Raw genomic sequence first — 21,373 nt, forward strand, 5'->3', positions numbered from 1 at the left:
TATGGAATACCATTTTCAACATTCACAATCAATGAATCCTGAATTAACTTGTATGATAAGCATGAAGTACATTATATATCCCTTGATTGATTCTAAATATAAATATATTATTTCACAATCAATGAATCTTAAATTAAAATAGTATAAAAACTTAAAAATGATATTGATACAAAAAGACAAGCAAAAGCATGCATCATCAAAGCTAGAATATGTTTTAAGTATAATGATGGACATTAAACTGAAAGATGATTGATAAGATACAAAGCATTACTACTAACCCTTGCAAGACTCACAATGCTACTCCTTATCTTCTTCTTAACAGATGTACTAACTTTTCGTTCCGAAAACCATCAAGACACGAATTCTCATCCGTCATAGCAGCACTTGTCCATGTTTGAGCATTCGAGATTGCAAAGCTCTTGTCACTGGATTTAGAAATACCCGAGATTACCTTAAGAGTGTCTTTAATTTCACCCATGGAATCTTTAATGTCACCAATGCAATCTTTAATAATAGCAGCCTCCCATTTATTGATCTTTTGGGTTCTGTATAACTGGGATATGACGGAAAGGGTCGCATTGGAGGATCTGAGGGTGGCTGAGAGGGCGGCGTTGACCAGTTTATAAGGGTTTGACTTGACAGTGGTAGCGTAAGGGAGGAGAGTTTTTAGGCAGACATTAGGGTAAGTGGTTGAGCTGCATGATGTTTTGATAAATGTGTTGTATGTATTTTGTTGAATGATTGTTGTGGTGGATAATGCAAATGGGAATGTTGATAGTAATAAAACTAAAAGTGGTGTTGTTGTAAGAAATAATGTTGTGAGAATTTTGGGTTGTTCCATGATTGTTCTTGGTGTTTGGGTTATAGGATTAAATTTGGGAAGGAACCAAGAAGTTGCTCAAGAATTTATAAAAGACTTATAGGATTCAGGGAAATTATTTATTTATATTATATATTATATTAATAAAAATAACAAAGTCATAACTAATAAGTCAAATGACTCAAAAAGGTAACCTATAATATCAAATTTGACAATGAAGATAACATGACTTTTCTTGATGTCCGAAAAGAATTACGTGTTATTTTGTCTCTCACATGTAAAACACATATGAACACTTAACGAAATTTGACTAACGATCGTTAATAAATTTGACAATATTACCTTAATTGCACACTTTTTTAAAATCATAATCCTTTTCGGACAAAAATTGGTACACGTAATTCTTTTCGGGCATTTGAAAAAATCATATTACCTTTATCGTAAAATTTGGTATCATATGTTACTTTTTCGCCATTTGCCCTAACAAATAAATACTAATATTAAATTTAAATAAGAAAAATCAATATTAAAAATCAATATTTATAATGTAAAATTATATCAGCTGCTTTTATAAAAGTTAGATATGTTATAGTTAAATGTACCCTAAGGGATATATATATATATATATATATATATATATATATATATATATATATATATATATATATATATATATATATATATATATATATTGGGATTACTCGAGGTGGACTAAACCACCCGTTTTGATCATCTCCCGTTTCGACTATGCCGATGCAGCGATAATAACTCCGCCCCCATCGCTGCCCGGATGGAAACCCTGAAACCTATCCAAGGGCACGGCCAAGTAAAATCCCCTCTCCTTTACTCCCCGAAACGATATGGGAAAGGTGTCATAGGTGGATACTTCATGGCAGGGATAAAATTGTGTTTTTAATATGTAGTCAACGGGGTTCGAACTCCTGACTTCCCCTAAAGGAGGCAGACCACCAACCGCTAGACCACATCACAACTTCCCTTAAGAGATATTTTTAGCATTCTTTAATAACAAAAGACTCTTAGGCCACTTGTTATGGTACAACCCTTTCACTATCATTTTCCCTGCCACATCAGCTCCACATCAGCACAAACCCTTTAACATTCCTTTCACTAAATACTCACTATCATACACTCCATTTCAAACTTTAACCAATTTCAAATTATTATTTAAATACAATAAATAAATACAAATACCATTTTATTAAATAAAATAAAAACATTACATTATTAAAAATTAAAACATTACATAATTAAAAAATAAAAATACATAAATAAAAAACACACAATAAATAACTCTAATTGTTTCGAACAATATAATCATCCGGGAGTGTCCAGATGTGTTCGATCAAATTGTTGCGAAGGACATGATGCGCTCTTTTTTCTCGCATCTCTCGATCCACCCGATCTTGGAGCGCAACTCTCTCCGTCCAAGTACGTCGCGGCATGTTTTCTCGTTCGCGGAGATAATCCTCTTCGAGGTCGCATATGTTGCACTCGTTGTCTTCGGTGATCATGTTGTGAAGTATAACACAAGTGTACATGATTCGACGTATTTTATTGATACTAAAAGGTCTTGCTGGGTGTTTTAGTATTGCCCAATGACCTTGAAGAACATCGAAAGCTCGTTCAACGTCTTTTTTCGTGGCTTCTTGAAAACGTTTAAACTTTACATTTTTTGGCTCAATTGGACATTTAAACGACTTGACAAGTGTTACCCATTCTGGGTATATGCCATCTACCAAGTAATACCCTTTTGTAAATTCGTGCCCGTTGATAGTGTAACGGACCTCCAGAGCTCGACCATCCAATAAATCTTCGAACAAATCCGATTCATTAAGAACATTAATATCATTGTTCGAACCTGCTGGACCAAAGAAAGCTGCCAAATCCACATGTCGTAGGACGCAACCGCCTCGAACATTATTGTTGGTCCTTCGTGATCACCCCTGTGGTAATGCCCTTGCCAAGCAACTGGACAATTTTTCCAAGGCCAGTGCATGCAATTGAGACTACCTAACATACCCAGAAAACCGTGCATCTCCAAATGTTTGGCATGCAATCGACGAACATCTTCTTCAGTTGGTTTCCTTAAATATTCTCGCGAAAACATATGAATAATACATTTGCAATAATTTTTTAAACAATCACGAGACGTTGATGCGCCCATGTGTAAATACTCATCGAATGCATCAGGCGCAATGTCATACGCCAATTGACGTATGACCAATGTACACTTTTGAAAAATATTGAAACCGAGTTGACCGGTTGCATCGTATCGTTGATCAAAAAATTTAAAATAATCGGGTCTCGGTTGAGAATCATAGGATAGAATACCATGACCAATACGCATAAACAATGACTTACTCATTCAAAATCAATTTCGAAAATAATCACCAGGAAATGTTGGATTATCGGAGAAATAGTCGCGAAACAAACGATTACCGGTATCAATACGGTCTCTTTGTAACCGGCGTCTTCTAATAATTGTACGAGAATTTCGAGCCTCATCTTCTTCGTCCATTGCATCAAGCGAATCGAGTAAGTTAAGCGTGTTGTAACCTTCTTGAATTAAATCTTCATCGGAATCGGACTCTGCGCTATCACTATCCGTCTCGCTTTCGCTCTCAGAAAGTAATAAATCTTCCAAAGCCATTTGAATTTTTTCTTTTTTGTTTGTGGAAATATGAATTGAAGGTTGAGAGTGTTTGATATAGAATAAAAATTGAAAGTGTAGCATGAGTGTGTGATTATGTTTGTGTAGTATGTGTTTGTATTTATATAGTAAAAAAGTGAAAAAGAAAAAAAAATCAAATAGCCGTTGGAAAAAAAAAGAAAAAAATGAAAAATAAAACTCGAGTGGGCCCCACCAGTGGTCCGTTAGAGCTGTTGCTAGACCCACTGGCGGTCCCTTTCACGACTTGCTGGTGGTGGTGGTTACCGCCAGGCGGCTAGTGGCGGTGGTGGGTGGCGATACATAGCAAGTGGCCTTAGTTAAAAATGAATTGGATAAACGAGGATTCGATCTGCATACAATCCTATGTCCTATATGTAATGGCATGATCAAGTGCGTTGATCATTTTCTTGTATAATGGAATGGAGCATTACCCGAAACTGGTAATGGAGCATTACCCAATAAATTGGGGGAATGAGAAAATAAATCACGTATGATTTACAAATTGCTTTCCTATTTTTTTCTCCTCCGCCAAACTTATCACAATTGTATACTCTATCCATCTCAATTTAATTGTCTCCAGACAAAATATGCGCAGTTTAAAAAATGTTATAAAATTAATATACTTACGGTTTATTTTTCAGTTTTACCTTTACTTTTACTTTCTCCTTTTATCATATCAACATACATTAAAGACATAATATGTGATGACCCAGAAATTTCGACTAAATTTAAACTTAATCTTTATATGATTTCGACACGATAAGCAAAGTCTGTAATGTTGAGTCTCAAAAAGTTTTGGAACTATATTCATGTAATCAATTACCCTTTGACTATGCTCGACGATTCACGAACAATTATATGTAAAAATACTATTAATTATATTGTAGTAAATAAGAAGAAGACGATTTAAAGAAGCAAATGACCAAAATATTAAAATGTATAAGTTACATTTCAAATAAGATAATTTATTGGCAAATAAGTCTAATTATTGATAAAGGTACTTATCGCGGACTGTAAAATACAAGATATTAAAGCGTACGGAAAGACGTTCGAGAAATCGGAACCGAGACATAAACCGGGCTTAAATGTACGAGACAACGGAGCTAAAATTACCAGTCAACTATGCACAAGAATATAATATAATATATATATAATTATATAAATTATATATAATTAATTAATTATGTCGACAAGCTAGTGAACAAAAATGTGTGAGCTGGAAATGCGCACCTTCGCGATCGCGGAGTTGTAAGGCACAAAAACTCCAAGATCGTGGAGCTGTAAAATCAGAATATGCCTATAAAAGGCACGAGCCTTCTGCCGAATTCAACACATCTTTTTCTGAATCCATTCTCAATCTGTCTCAATATATTTATATTTATAATTATAATTTTAATTTTAATTTAAGTTTAATAATAATAAAGTATATATGAGGGTGTTTTAATTCGGGTTTCAAACCGTTTTAAACTAAGGAAATATTGGGTATTATTCGGGGTATTATTCGTGAATCCAAGACCAACCATACAGTTACCCACCATCTTTACGTCTACGTACTTTCCTGCAATATTGAATCACAATATTGATACGTGAGTATTCATATCTTATCTTTTATATATTAATAGTGTATCCGTGTCTAGTGCTCGAGTATATATGTTTATGCATGCTTGTATGCTTTAATTTTGTCGTTAGATAGTTTATGATGAATCACGAATTTGATACATATGCTAATGATATAAAGTATATGATATGCATGTCGTAGGAAAGCTATCGAAAAATTAATAACTTTTCATTTAGAAGTCACGTGATTTCGATGAACGGATTAAAAGATATGGTCAACTGAATTATGTTTTACATTAATTGAATTTGTGTTCGAATCTACAATTAATATTTAAACAACTTATTTATAAGATTAATAAATTGGATTTTTGGATACTACTAGTCGAGTAAATGAATTCTTATATAAGACACGTCTCGTTTTGTTAAACAATTGTCAAAGTTGACTTTTTGAGATGACTTTTGTTAACTTTTGCATGTCGGTCTCGAGCATTAGGATTGTGATACACTATGACCTGACCTAGCTTGTTAGACATGTATTGACCAACATATGTTCTCTAGGTTGAGATCTACGATTATTTTGCATTCCGAGTTTCGGTCACATTTCGGTGAATGAATTTATGTGCTGCTAAGGTGAATTTATAAATTCCCTTTTCAAATGCTTTAAATATTTTTGGGCTGAGAATACATGCACTTTATTTTACATGCAATGGACACAAGTATTTACATACTTAATTCTACACTGAGTTTGAACCGAAAATCCCTTAGTTTTGGTAACTAGTAGCTGCCGGTTATAAGAACTGGTGGGCGTAAATAGTTGTATATGGATCCATAGGGCTTGACATCCCCGTCTGTTCCAGGTATAGAAACCCTAGCCTGAACTATAAAACAGCCGTATGCTATTTGAGTTTAGTACACGTTGGTTTGCGTGTATTGTACATGTTGGTTGCGTGTATGTTAAAACAGGGGTACTTATTATATATACGTTAAAGTTTAGTTACCAGGGTGCTCAATCTTGTAGAATATTTTGATAAACGTTTCTGGATGAAACAACTGAAATCTTGTGATCCACCTTTATATACAGATTATGTGCAACATTAACACTATGAACTCACCAACCTTTGTGTTGACACTTTTAAGCATGTTTACTCTCAGGTCCCTAGAAGTCTTCCGTTGTTTGCTTATACGTTATACAAGCTATGTGCATGGAGTCATACATGATTTATTCGAGAAAACTTTGCATTCACAAAATCATCACCATGTATCTTATTTTGACTACATTGACAACGGATGTATTATGGTAAACTATTATTTAAGGTGATTGTCTATATGTAGAATTCATCAGATATCGAAAACCTTGGAAATTGATATTCATTTATGGTGTGTCTTTTCAAAAGAATGCAATGTTTACAAAACGTATCATGTAGAGGTCAGTACCTCACTATGAAATTGATGAATGATGTATTCGTCTAAATGGATTTGGACGGGTCATCACAGTTGGTATCAGAGCTTGAGGTCATAGGGAACCAGAATTTGCATTAGTGTGTTTAACTGGTAATTGTTAGGATGCATTAGTGAGTCTGGACTATGACCGTATCTGTTTTTACCGAGTTTTGCTTATCATTTCTTGTCGAAAATTGCCTGCTTATCATCTTAAGTCTAAGACACATCTTACTGCATTAATTTCATGAATAGTGTATAGACAAAATTCACATCTTAACGTATCTGTTACTATAAACTCTGCTTGACAGCTTTCGAAAGTTCCTCCGTAATCTACGGAATCTGCGGGACTATATATAGGCATTCTATGTAATTGGAATATCATCCGAATCCAAAAATCATTTCGTATCGAAAATTCTTTAGCTGATCGTGTAAGATGGATCTTGTACCAAATTTGAGTTCATATAGTTCCGAAGGCGATTCTGAAGACTCTGAAGGTAGTGTGACCGAAGTGCCTCAACTGGTTGACTACACTTCTTTCTGGAGGAGATGGAGATGGGTTTGAGACATACTCACTCGCTGGAGAAATGAAGAGGGAGAACCCTACCGCGAACCAAATTTACCTCCCGACATCGGAGAACTTGACGCGCTCACCGGTCAACCAATTCGCAATACCGTTTTCACACTCTTTGCCTGAATATTTCGCGAAGAACGCATTCATAGAATTATGTTAGTAATTCAGCCTCTACTCCCGACTACTAATCAAGTAGGATTAGTGGAAGAAGTTAGAGAGCTTCGTGCTAGGCTTGAAGAAAGAATGGAGTTTCTAGAAAGTACAGTACGCAATTTGGAAGATAGACTTACGTCTACAGCAACAACACTAGTACCACCAACAACATCCACATCGCAAACCTCAATACCACAAGCACCAGCAGCATCACTGGCATCAACGGTACCACCATCATCAATACCAACAGTATCATTACAACCACCAACAACCACATCCGCAACCCACACCTCAATATCACATCTAAAAACTGTACTTCGAACATCAACATCATACTCACCATAGGTACCAAGGAGTACCAACAACAATAAACGATGAAGTATCGATTCATCACTTCATTGAAGAAATATTCTTCAGAGAATATGTTGTTTCTAAATGTTTTAGAGATTACTTATTCTAGTTCTAACCGTAAATCAGATGAGTGAATGAATAGAGATGATAGAGGGAAGAAAAGAAACCATGACAAGAATGGTGCGTGAATTACAAGTTAGATTTGTTATACAAGCTCCACCAGTAGTACCACCAGCATCATCGTCATTATCAACAACACAAGCTCCATAACCATCAACGATATCGACACCACAATCACCAATGAGTATATTTAAATAACGAGTTATGAAGTATTAACTCATTTCCACTGAAGAATTTATATGTAAATCTTATATATATAAATTTTGAAACCATAATATATATATATTTTTGTACTAAGCTATTATGTATGAATTGAAAAAGGGTAGATACTACTCGGTTAAATTCATATTACTAATATGCTATAATCCTTCGATTAACACCATCGTTAACTGCAATCTCTGTTTCAACTCAATGAATTCCGTTTCATAATAAATTAAGTGTATTATTCAATTATATGTTTGATTTTACACTTTCATCTTCGATATACTCGAAACTTTCTAAGAAAACATTATTCGTACCTGGCGAAGTTCACAAGAATTCCACGAACACCAATATCATTCATCGAGGAATATCAATAAGAATTAATAATAAAGTATTGACTACATTAGTGAAATACTCCGTGAAGATTATGTAATCTCTAATGTTTTATAGATTATTCATTTCTAATTCCAGCCAAAAATCAAATGAGCTTAATATGATATTAACTCATTAAATCTGTATTACATATGAAGAAAATATACATACATATATTTTCATAAAGACTGTAATGATACTTCTTTTATACAAAGTATTACTTGTGAAATCTTTAACGGGTAGGTAATACCCGATAAATATTTAAGTTCACAATTAATATGTTACACTATACATTCTTCAATTTTGATTCAAAAATCATTAACTATACCCACTACTCTCACAATGATATACATTTATTCATAGAAACCTGAGCAACCATTCTCACTCAAATTTAATTACATATTCTGATTCTAATATATCAGAATCCAAGTCGAGATATAACCAATATCATCACTCTTAGAGCCCTATATCTTTCAAAGCTATACTTTGACTTCAAAACTGTGCTAGAACACCACTTCTATTCATAAAACCCAGAAAAATATTTGTATCATTCAAAATTCTAGAACATCATATATATCTTGACAATTACAATCTTCATTCAAACCCTTCAAACTCTTGAAAACACCTCGGATTGATAACCGACAATTCGGTTATGATAACTTTGAATGCTGATGAAGCAGCAAAACTGTAAATGGTCTTAATGGTCAAAAGTTTGATAATAAAGAGTGGTGTGTTGAAAAAGCTCAGATTTAGAACTGAAAAATGAATTGAGCAAACTATGAAGGAGACTGTTGATAAATCACAAAGACTATACCTGCCTTCAAAGAATCCAAATGATTCAGTATCTGTTGAAGTCATTAACGAATACCTTGCTCCTGACTCTAAACCTTTACGGACAAATCTTCTTTATCATCATTCGATATTAGAAATTCTAAGATATCATAGTACCTTTCATCATATCTTCGATATTTCTGAAGATATCTTCATAACTATTATTATCCGAAATTATTTATATCCTCGCGTTATGTGTATTACATTATAAAGGAAACTGTTTAGTTTTTATATTCTGTAAACCTTCGAGTTTAAATTATGAATGTTTTTGAAGTAGTGTTGGGAATTGAAGCATGGGTTAGTATAATATAATGACACTTTTTTTTTGAAAGGAATATAATGACACTCGATCAACGTAATTATATTACAGTAAGTCATGATGAGTTTCTAATGGAACATGATAAAGGTTCACAGATCATACCCTCATCATGAACCATGTTACATAACTCTTTCATTCTATTTAACCTCTAAACTATCAAGAAAATATTTTCTTGATGATTCGGTCTTTTCCGGACATTCTGATAATTTGACAAATCAAATCATGCTATTACCTTTCCTTTCTACTTTGTATATTATGATCATTCGAAACTCCATACCTACGAATTCTGGACCATTATTCACTTGACTTGAAGTCGGGAAGAAAAAACAAAATCACGGAACTCCAAAATAGAAGGAAAAATATAAAGTCCAATAACAACACAGAAATTACAAACCGTGTATATCTATGTGAATAGCAAGATAAAGACACGGGATAATTAGAAATACTATAACCCCAAGGTAATAGTAGAAGTGAATAAATTCTTCCGATGGTAAATGGAAAAGAAGAATGACAGATGCGATAGTTAGGATAATATCAAGAATCAGAACAGGATTGAGCATTTTTCACAATCTTAGGAAGTATGAATTGACGAAGGAAGTAAAGAAGTGGTGAAAATTATGGAACGGAAGAGGTTAATTTATATCAAAATATCAGACAAATCAATCGAGACAGATGACCGCATTTAATCAAATAAGATCTTAATTTCCTTAATTACCGAAGAATCAAATCTTATTTAGATTTCGAAGATTTTCTTTAATTTCCTTGAATTTCGGAAATCAACCGTCATTACGTCACCGGTTAAGACGAAGCTGCATTTACTCATCTCAATCTTTTGTGATAGCTTCATTCGTACTCTTCGCATGATTAAATTGTTTTATCTATATTACTCAATGTTGATAAAACTCTACTTTTCAACTCATATGAGTCATAAAAACATACTTATTGTCGGCCATGAGGATTCACTCAAATTTCGTGACGAAATTTCTTTAACGGGTAGGTACTGTGATGACCCGAAAATTTCGACCAAATTTAAACTTAATCTTTATATGATTTCGACACGATAAGCAAAGTCTGTAATGTTGAGTCTCAAAAAGTTTTGGAACTATATTCATGTAATCAATTACCCTTTGACTATGCTCGACGATTCACGAACAATTAATGTAAAAATACTATTAATTATATTGTAGTAAATAAGAAGAAGACGATTTAAAGAAGCAAATGACCAAAATATTAAAATGTATAAGCTAAATTTCAAATAAGATAATTTATTGGCAAATAAGTCTAATTATTGATAAAGGTACTTATCGCGAACTGTAAAATACAAGATATTAAAGCGTACGGAAAGATGTTCGAGAAACCGGAACCGAGACATAAACCGAGCTTAAATGTACAAGACAACGGAGCTAAAATTACAAGTCAACTATGCACAAGAATATAATATAATATATATAATTATATAAATTATATAAATTATATATAATTAATTAATTATGTCGACAATCTAGTGAACAAAAATGTGTGAGCTGGAAATGCGCACCTTCGTGATCGCGGAGCTGTAAAGCACAAAAACTCCACGATCGCGGAGCTGTAAAAATCAGAATATGCCTATAAAAGGCACGAGCCTTCTGCCGAATTCAACACATCTTTTTCTGAATCCATTCTCAATCTGTCTCAATATATTTATATTTATAATTATAATTATAATTTTAATTTAAGTTTAATAATAATAAAGTATATATGAGGGTGTTTTAATTTGGGTTTCAAACCGTTTTACACTAAGGAAATATTGGGTATTATTCGGGATATTGTTCGTGAATCCAAGACCAACCATACAGTCATCCACTATCTTTACGTCTACGTACTTTCCTGCAATATTGAATCATAATATTGATACGTGAGCATTCATATCTTATCTTTTATATATTAATAGTGTATCCATGTCTAGTGCTCGAGTATATATGTTTATGCATGCTTGTATGCTTTAATTTTGTCATTAGATAGTTTATGATGGATCACGAATTTGATACATATGCTACTGATATAAATAATATGATATGCATGTCGTTGGAAAGCTATCGAAAAATTAATAACTTTTCATTTAGAAGTCACGTGATTTCGATGAACGGATTAAAAGATATGATCAACTGAATTATGTTTGACATTAATTGAATTTGTGTTTGAATCTACAATTAATATTTAAACAACTTATTTATAAGATTAATAAATTAGATTTTTGGATACTACTTGTGACGACCCGGAAATTTCTGACCAAATTTAAACTTTATCTTTAAATAATTTAATGTTTTCGACACGATAAGCAAAGTCTGTAATGTTGAGTCTCAAATTTTTGGAACTATATTCATGTAATCAATTATTCTTTGACTGTTCTCGAAGATTCACGAACAATATATATATAACTTAATGTGCATATATATATATATATATATATATATATATATATATATATATATATATATATATATATATATATATATATATATATATATATATATATATATATATATATATATATATATGATTTCAAATTATTTAGTAAACGATAGTAACATTCGATTAATATTTAGATAAGTTAACTAAAACATTTAAGATGAACCAGTAAAACACTAATTTACTACAGTATTTTCGAATTGCTACAGTACCCGAAAAGCTACAGTGTTTTCGAAAATGACTATTTGCTACAGTAAAACACTATTTCAAAATGAAAATGTATATATTATATATATATATATTAACAAATAGCGAGACGATGATTTATAGAAGTAAATGAACAAAACCCTCAAATGTATAAGTTATATCTCGAGTGGTATAGTTTATGGATAATTTAAGACTATATTTTGACAAAGGTACGATTCACGACACGTAAAGTACAAGTTTTCTCAGTATACGAAAGGACGTTCAAAAAACCGAAACTGGGACATAAGTCAAGTGACGACGTATGACTTATCGGAATGAAAATTACAAGTCAACTATGCACGTGAATTTAATATAATATATAATTAATTATATATATATTATATATATTATATATTAATATAAAAATATGTCGACAAGCTTTAGGACAAAAACAACGTGAGCTGGATTTAGAGGCCATGCGATCGTATGGCTGTAGGCTTGTGAACCCATGCGATCACATGGGAAGGCTGGACATGAGACATCTATAAATTCCAGTCGATTTCTGTTCGTTTACACACACATATACAACACTGATCTCTCTATTATTTATATTTATATTATTATTTATATTACTATATTATTATTATTATTATTATTATTATTATTATTATTATTATTATTAAGATTAATATTATTATTATTAATCTTATTATTATTATTATTAATATTATACATAAAATATTACGACGAGGTTATGAGTGCGTCACTTTCAAAAATGGGTTTTCGAGCGGGATAGAGCTAAGGAAACTATGGGTTATAGCTCTGGAGGTTATGGGTAATGTTCGTGGGTATTGCTTGCAAATCAAACCTAGTGTTTATCATCTCTGTTACGTCTACGTACTTTCCTACAATATTGAATCACAATATTGATACGTGAGCATTCATATCTTATCTTTTATATATTAATAGTGTATACATGTCTAGTGCTCGAGTATATATGTTTATGCATGCTTTTATGCTAAATTTTGTCGTTAGATAGTATGATGAACCACGAATTAAATACATATATTACTGATAAAAGGTATATGATATGCATGTCGTTGGAAAGCTGGCGAAAAATCAATAACTTTTCATTTAGAAACCGCATAATTTCGGTGAACGAATTAAAAGTTAGGATCAACTGAATTATGATTAACGTTAATTGAAATTGTTTTTGAATCTGCAATTGATATTTAAACAACTTGTTAATAAGATTGATAAAGTGAATTTTTCAATATTACCAGCCGAGTAAATGAATCCTTATATAGGACACGTCTCGTTTTGTTAAACAACTTTCAAAATTGACTTTTTGAAACAACTTTGGATAACTTTTGTATGTCGATCTCGAGCATTAGGATTGTGATACACTATGACCTGACCTAGCTTGATAGACATTTATTGACCAACATATGTTCTCTAGGTTGAGATCTACGGTTATTTGGTAATCCGAGTTTCGGTCACATTTTGGTGAACGACTTTATATGCTGCTAAGGTGAGTTTCATTTGCTCCCTTTTTAAATGCTTTTGCAATATATATTTTTGGGTTGAGAATACATGCACTTTATTTTGAACACAATGGATACAAGTACATACTAAATTCTACACTGAGTTTGAACCGAAAATCCCTTAGCTTTGGTAACTAGTAACTGCCAGTTATAAGAATTGGTGGGCGCGAGTAGAAGTATATGGATCCATAGGGCTTGATATCCCCGTCCGAGCTAGAGCACTAGCCTTTTAACGGACGTATGCTATTTGAGAAGCGTACACGTTGGTTTACGTGTATTATTAAGATGATTATACAAAGGGTACAAATTATATATACGTTAAGTTTAGTTACCAGGGTGCTCAATTTCGTAGAATATTTTGATAAACGTTTCTGGATGAAACAACTGAAATCTTGTGATCCACCTTTATGTACAGATTATGCAAAGCATTAAAACTATGAACTCACCAACCTTTGTGTTGACACTTGTTAGCATGTTTATTCTCAGGTTCCCTAGAAGTCTTCCGCTGTTTGCTTATATGTTAGACAAGCTATGTGCATGGAGTCTTACATGGCATATTTTTCAAGGAAACGTTGCATTCACCAAATCATCACCATGTATCTTATTTTGACTGCATTGTCAACGGAAGTACTATTGTAAACTATTATTTACGGTGATTGTCTATATGTAGAAATTATCAGCTGTCGAAAACCTTTGATTTAAATATTCATTTATGGTGTGCATTTTCAAAAGAATGCAATGTTTACAAAACGTATCATATAGAGGTCAAATACCTCGCAATGAAATCGATGAATGACGTGTTCGTCCATATGGATTTGGAGCGATCGTCACAGTTGGTATCAGAGCGTTGGTCCTAGTGAACCAGGTATTGCATTAGTGTCTCTAACTGATAGTTGTTAGGATGCATTCGTAAGTCTGGACTTCGACCGTGTCTGCATGTCAAAAGTTTTGCTTATCATTTCTTGTCGGAAATTACCTGTCTATCATCTTAAGTCTAAACACGTCTTATTGCATTGACTGCATAGATAGTATAGACAAAATTCATATCTTGGCATATCTATTAAAGTAAACTTTGCCTGACATCTTTCGTAAAATCCTCCGTAACTTATGGGATTCTGGTATTATAAATACATATGTAAACTATGTATTGAGGAGTACCAAATTAGTCCTATAATCTATTTCATGCCGAAAATCTTTTCCTTGATTACACAAAATGGATCATGTATCTAGTTTAAATTCCTTAGATTCCGACAGCTATTCCGATATGGATTTCCACTCGAGCTCCGAAAGCAGCGTAACCGGAATGGATCAACCAATTAGCCATCATCTATTCTGGATGAATTGGGGATGAGTTCGTAATCTACTTAATCATTGGAGACAGGAAGAAGGCGATCCCTTCCATCCACCACATTCACCTCTTGGCGAAGAACCTGAAGCACTTACCGGCGAACCTGTTCGTAACACCATTTTCACCCTCATTTCCAGAACAGCTCGCAACAACTACGTAATATCGAATATTCTAAATCTTATTCATCCGCTTGTCCGAACCGCCAATCATCCGGGGGTAGTAGAAGAAGTCAACGAGCTTCACGCTCGAGTAGTGACTTTGGAGAACATGATGCGCAACTTGCAGGCATCACATGCACCACCAGCATCGGCGGCAACCGTACCTCCGACAACAACACCAACAGTACCATTACCACCACCAACAACAACATCCCCATCACACGCCTCAATATCACAATCTGTACCTCGGATATCAACATCATACGCACCTTAGGTACTAAGGAGTACCAACAACAATAAACGATGAGGTATTGATTCATAACTTCATCGGAAAAAATATCCTAAGGCGATTATGTAATCTCTAAAATCTTAGAGATTATTTATCCCAGTTCTAACCGTAAATCAGATGAATAGAGATTATCTATTCTAGCCTTAACCATAAATCAGATAGAGTAGAAATCCTGATCGGAATGGTGCGTAAGGTACGAGCTAGACTTGTCTTACCAACAGCATCAACAGTACCCTTAGCCTCACCAGCACAGTCAGTGCTGTCAACATCGCCTCTAACATCACAAGCTCCGCCAGTTCAAGAAAGCACCGTGGACATCATTACGAGTCAACAACGAGTATATTATATCAATGAATTATGAAGTAATAACTCAATTCCTCTAAAGAATTTATATGTATATCTTATATATATAAATTTTAAAACCATCATAAATCTTTTCGTACTAAGCTATTATGTATGAATTGAAAAACGATAAATACTACTCGGTTAATTCATATTACTAATATGCTATGATGTACATCCTTCGTTAAACATCATTAACTACAATCTCCGTTTCAACTCCATGAATTCCATTTCATAATAAACCAAGTGTATTATTCAATTACATAATTGATTTTACATTTTCATTTTCGATGTACTCGAAACTTTCCAGAAAACATCATTTGTGCCTTATAAGGTTCACAAGAATTCCACGAGCATCAACATCCTTCACCGAGGAATAAGAATAAACAATGAAGTATTGATTTCATTAGTGAAATACTCCGCGAAGATTATGTAATCTCTAATGTTTTAGAGATTAATCATTTCTAAGTCAAGCCAAAAATCAAATGAGCTTAATATGATATTAACTCATTAAATCTGTATTACATCTGAAGAAAATATACATACATATATTTTCATAAAGACGGTAATAAAAATTCTTTTGTACAAAGTATTAATTGTGAAATCTTTAACGGGTAGGTAATACCCGGGGAAATATTTAAGTTCACAATTAATATGTTACACTGTACATTCTTCAATTTTGATTCAAAAAAATTATTGACTATACCCACTACTTTCACAACGCTATACATTCGTTCATAGAAATCTGAACAACCATTCTTATTCAAATTCAATTACAGAACAGAATCCAAGTCAAGATTTTACAAGTGACATCATTCTTAGATCTCTACATTTTTCAAAGCTATACTTTGACTTCAAAACTGTGAAAGATCCTTTAGCATTGTTATTACCGAAAATAATCTTGCAATCCCTGTTCAAAGTATCCAGTTTTACCACACTTTCAACCAGTCAACTTTGACTTTTTAGATTATTATTATTATAACCTTGACATATACGTTCTTGTTACTGGGGAACCTTTCATGTTCTACCACATTAGCAGTAAATTTACCAACAACTTCATTGATCCCTGACCTTTCGAAAAATCATTATACTCATTGAAACCCTATCATGTACTCATCCATATCTTGTAACGGTAATTGCCATACCAACTACCGGGAATTAGCAATCAGTATTTCGAATTTCGCAGTAATTCTACGCCAACAGTTATATATATATATACATATAATGTCTATCTTATAGACTTACATACTTTGAATGTGAAGTTTCTGAAAAACACCCCAAACTGCGAAACTAGTTCTCCGAACTTTGGAAAAATGCTGATGAAGCAGCAAAAACTATAAACGACTTTAATAGTCAAAAGTTTGATGATAAAGAATAGTGTGTTGGCAAAGCTAAAAAAAAAGGTTTGGAACTGGAAAGCGGATTGAGCAGACCATGAAGGAGGCTGTGGACAAATCACAAAGACTAAACCTGTCTTCAAAGAATCCAAATGATTCAGTGTCTGCTGAAGTCATTAACGAATACCTTGCTCCTGACTCTAAACCTTTACGAACAAATCTTCTTCATCATCCTTCAATATTAGAAATTCTAAGATATCATCGTATCTTTCATTATAAATATCTTCGATATTCCTGAAGATATTTTCACAATTATTCTTATCTGAAATCATTTATCTCTTTGTGCTATCTGTATTACATCATAAAAGAAACTATTTTAGTTTCTAAATCCTGAAAATTTCAAAAAATGGATGTTTTTGAAGTAGTGTTGGGAATTGAAACATGAGTTAGTATAATATAATGACACTTGATCAACGTGATTATATTACAGTAAGTCATGCTGAGTTTCTAATGGAACGTGATAAAGATTCACGGATCATACCCTCATCATGAACCATGTTACATAACTCTTTCATTCTATTTAACCTCTAAATGTATCAAGAAAATATTTTTCTTGATGATTCGGTCTTTTTCGGATATTCTGGTAATTTGACAAATCAAGATCGTGCAATTACAATTTCTTTCTTAGAACATTGACTATGTTCATTTCAAAATGCATAACTACGAATTCTAGACCATTATCCGCTTGACTTAAGGTCGGGAAGAGAAAACAAAAGCATGAAGCTCCGAAATATAATGGAGAATAAAAAGCCCGATAAAAACCCCGAAATTACAAACCGTGTATATCAATGCGTATAGCAATATAAAGACACGGGAGAATGAAAAACACTATAACCCCAAGGTAATAGTAGAAGAAAATAACCTCCTCTGGTGGCAGATGAAAAAGAAGAAAGAAGGATACGATAGCCAAGAAAATATCAAGAATCAGAACTGGATTAAGCATTTTCACAATCTATTAGGAAGTATGAAATAAGGAAGAAGCTTATAGGAGTAGTGAAAATAAATGAAACGGAAGAGGTCAATTTATAGTGAAATATCAGACATAGCAATCGAGGCAGATTACGCATTTAATTAAAGAAGATCTTAATCTCCTTAATTCCCGAAGAATCAAATCTTATTTAGAATATGAAGATTTTCTATTCCTTAAAATCTGAAAATCAATCGTTACTACGTCAAAAATTAAGACGAATCTCTATTCCTTCATTTCACTATTTTATGATAATTTCTCTCATACGCTTCGAGTAATTGGATTGTTTTATCCATATTATTCAACGGTGATAAAACTCTAATTATAAACTCATATTAATCATGAAAACATTTTTATTGTTAGCCATGACGACCTCACTCAAATTTCGGGACGAAATTTCTTTAACGGGTAGGTACTGTGACGACCCGGAAATTTCTAACCAAATTTAAACTTTATCTTTAAATGATTTAATGTTTTCGACATGATAAGCAAAGTTTGTAATGTTGAGTCTCAAAGTTTTGGAACTATATTCATGTAATCAATTATTCTTTGACTGTTCTCGAAGATTCACGAACAATATATATAACTTAATGTGCATCTATATATATATATATATATATATATATATATATATATATATATATATATATATATATATATATATATATATATATATATATATATATATATATATATATATATATATATATATATATATATATATATATATATATATATATATATATATATATATGATTTCAAATTATTTAGTAAATGATAGTAACATTCGATTATTGATTCGATTAATATTTAGATAAGTTAACTAAAATGTTTAAGATGAACCAGTAAAACACTAATTTGCTACAGTATTTTTGAATTGCTACAGTACCCGAAAAGCTACAGTGTTTTCGAAAATCACTATTTGCTACAGTAACTTTGCTACAGTAAAACACTATTTCAAAATAAAAATGTATATATTATATATATATTAACAAATAGCGAGACGATGATTTATAGAAGTAAATGACCAAAACACTCAAATGTATAAGTTATATCTCGAGTGGTATAGTTTATGGATAATTTAAGACTATATTTTGACAAAGGTACGATTCACGAAACGTAAAGTACAAGTTTTCTCAGTATACGAAAGGACGTTCAAAAAACCGGAACTGGGACATAAGTCGAGTGATGACGTACGACTTATCGAAACGAAAATTACAAGTCAACTATGCACGTAAATTTAATATAATATATAATTAATTATATAAATTATATATATTATATATAAATATAAAAATATGTCGACAAGCTTTAGGACAAAAACAATGTGAGCTGGATTTAGAGGCCATGCGATCGCATGGCTGTAGGCCTGTGAACCCATGCGATCGCATGGGAAGGCTGGACATGAGACATCTATAAATTCCAGTCGATTTCTGTTCGTTTACATACACATATACAACACTGATCTCTCTATTATTTATATTTATATTATTATTTATATTAATATTATTATTATTATTATTATTATTATTATAATTAAGATTAATATTATTATTATTAATCTTATTATTATTATTAGTAATATTATACATAAAATATTACTACGAGGTTATGAGTGCGTCACTTTCAAAAATGGGTTTTCGAGCGGGATAGAGCTAAGGAAACTATGGGTTATAGCTATGGAGGTTATGGGTAATGTTCGTGGGTATTGTTTGCAAATCAAACATAGTGTTTATCATCTCTGTTATGTCTACGTACTTTCCTACAATATTGAATCACAATATTGATACGTGAGCATTCATATCTTATCTTTTATATATTAATAGTGTATACATGTCTAGTGCTAGAGTATATATGTTTATGCATGCTTTTATGCTAAATTTCGTCGTTAGATAGTATGATGAATCACGAATTAAATATATATATTACTGATAAAAGTTATATGATATGCATGTCGTTGGAAAGCTGGCGAAAAATCAATAACTTTTCATTTAGAAACCGTGTAATTTCGGTGAACGAATTAAAAGTTATGATCAACTGAATTATGATTAACGTTAATTGAAATTGCTTTTGAATCTGCAATTGATATTTAAACAACTTGTTAATAAGATTGATAAAGTGGATTTTTGAATATTACCAGCCGAGTAAATGAATCCTTATATAGGACACGTCTCGTTTTGTTAAACAACTGTCAAAATTGACTTTTTGAAACAACTTTGGATAACTTTTGTATGTCGATCTCGAGCATTAGGATTGTGATACACTATGACCTGACCTAGCTTGATAGACATTTATTGACTAACATATGTTCTCTAGGTTGAGATCTACGGTTATTTGGTAATCCGAGTTTCGATCACATTTTGGTGAACGACTTTATATGCTGCTAAGGTGAGTTTCATTTGCTCCCTTTTTAAATGCTTTTACAATATATATTTTTGGGTTGAGAATACATGCACTTTATTTTGAACACAATGGATACAAGTACATACTAAATTCTACACTGAGTTTGAACCGAAAATCCCTTAGCTTTGGTAACTAGTAACTGCCAGTTATAAGAACTGGTGGGCGCGAGTAGTAGTATATGGATCCATAGGGCTTGATATCCCCGTCCGAGCTAGAGCACTAGCCTTTTAATGGACGTATGCTATTTGAGAAGCGTACACGTTGGTTTGCGTGTATTATTAAGATGATTATACAAAGGGTATAAATTATATATTCGTTAAGTTTAGCTACCAGGGTGCTCAATCTTGTAGAATATTTTGATAAACGTTTCTGGATGAAACAACTGAAATCTTGTGATCCACCTTTATGTACAAATTATGAAAAACATTAAAATTATGAACTCACCAACCTTTGTGTTGACACTTGTTAGCATGTTTATTCTCAGGTTCCCTAGAAGTCTTCCGCTGTTTGCTTATATGTTAGACAAGCTATGTGCATGGAGTCTTACATGGCATATTTTTCAAGGAAACGTTGCATTCACCAAATCATCACCATGTATCTTATTTTAACTGCATTGTCAACGGAAGTACTATTGTAAACTATTATTTACGGTGATTGTCTATATGTAGAAATCATCAGCTGTCGAAAACCTTTGATTTAAATATTCATTTATGGTGTGCCTTTTCAAAAGAATGCAATGTTTACAAAATGTATCATATAGAGGTCAAATACCTCGCAATGAAATCGATGAATGACGTGTTCGTCCATATGGATTTGGAGCGATCGTCACACTACTAGTTGAGTAAATGAATTCTTATATATGAC

At 32.5% G+C, this 21,373-nt stretch overlaps 2 protein-coding genes across 2 annotated transcripts; both read right to left on the minus strand.

Annotated features, from left to right (window-relative positions):
- Positions 1-233: 233 nt before the first annotated feature.
- LOC139897409 (pectinesterase inhibitor 4-like) lies at positions 234-841 on the minus strand. Its single transcript, XM_071880103.1, is given in 2 exon segments — positions 234-343; positions 346-841. Coding segments are annotated over 2 exon segments (606 nt in total).
- A 1,292-nt stretch (positions 842-2,133) lies between these two features.
- Positions 2,134-3,491, minus strand: LOC139897412 (uncharacterized). Its single transcript, XM_071880105.1, has 2 exons — positions 3,281-3,491; positions 2,134-2,717 (listed from the first exon to the last, which is right to left on the minus strand). Exons 1-2 carry the CDS (start codon positions 3,489-3,491, stop codon positions 2,134-2,136), a joined length of 795 nt encoding a protein of 264 aa, XP_071736206.1.
- Positions 3,492-21,373: the final 17,882 nt, after the last annotated feature.

This window comes from Rutidosis leptorrhynchoides, chromosome 3 (assembly GCF_046630445.1).
Source record: "Rutidosis leptorrhynchoides isolate AG116_Rl617_1_P2 chromosome 3, CSIRO_AGI_Rlap_v1, whole genome shotgun sequence".
Classification (NCBI taxonomy): domain Eukaryota; kingdom Viridiplantae; phylum Streptophyta; class Magnoliopsida; order Asterales; family Asteraceae; genus Rutidosis; species Rutidosis leptorrhynchoides.

What these genes read in the sequence shown, in the direction of transcription:
- LOC139897412 (XM_071880105.1), bottom strand. Translation starts at nt 3,491, where the DNA reads ATGGCTTTGGAAGATTTATTACTTTCTGAGAGCGAAAGCGAGACGGAT. An exon ending in AAGAGACCGTATTGATACCG is followed by an intron (nt 2,718 to 3,280) that starts GTAATCGTTTGT and finishes TGGATTTGGCAG; the next exon opens with CTTTCTTTGGTCCAGCAGGT.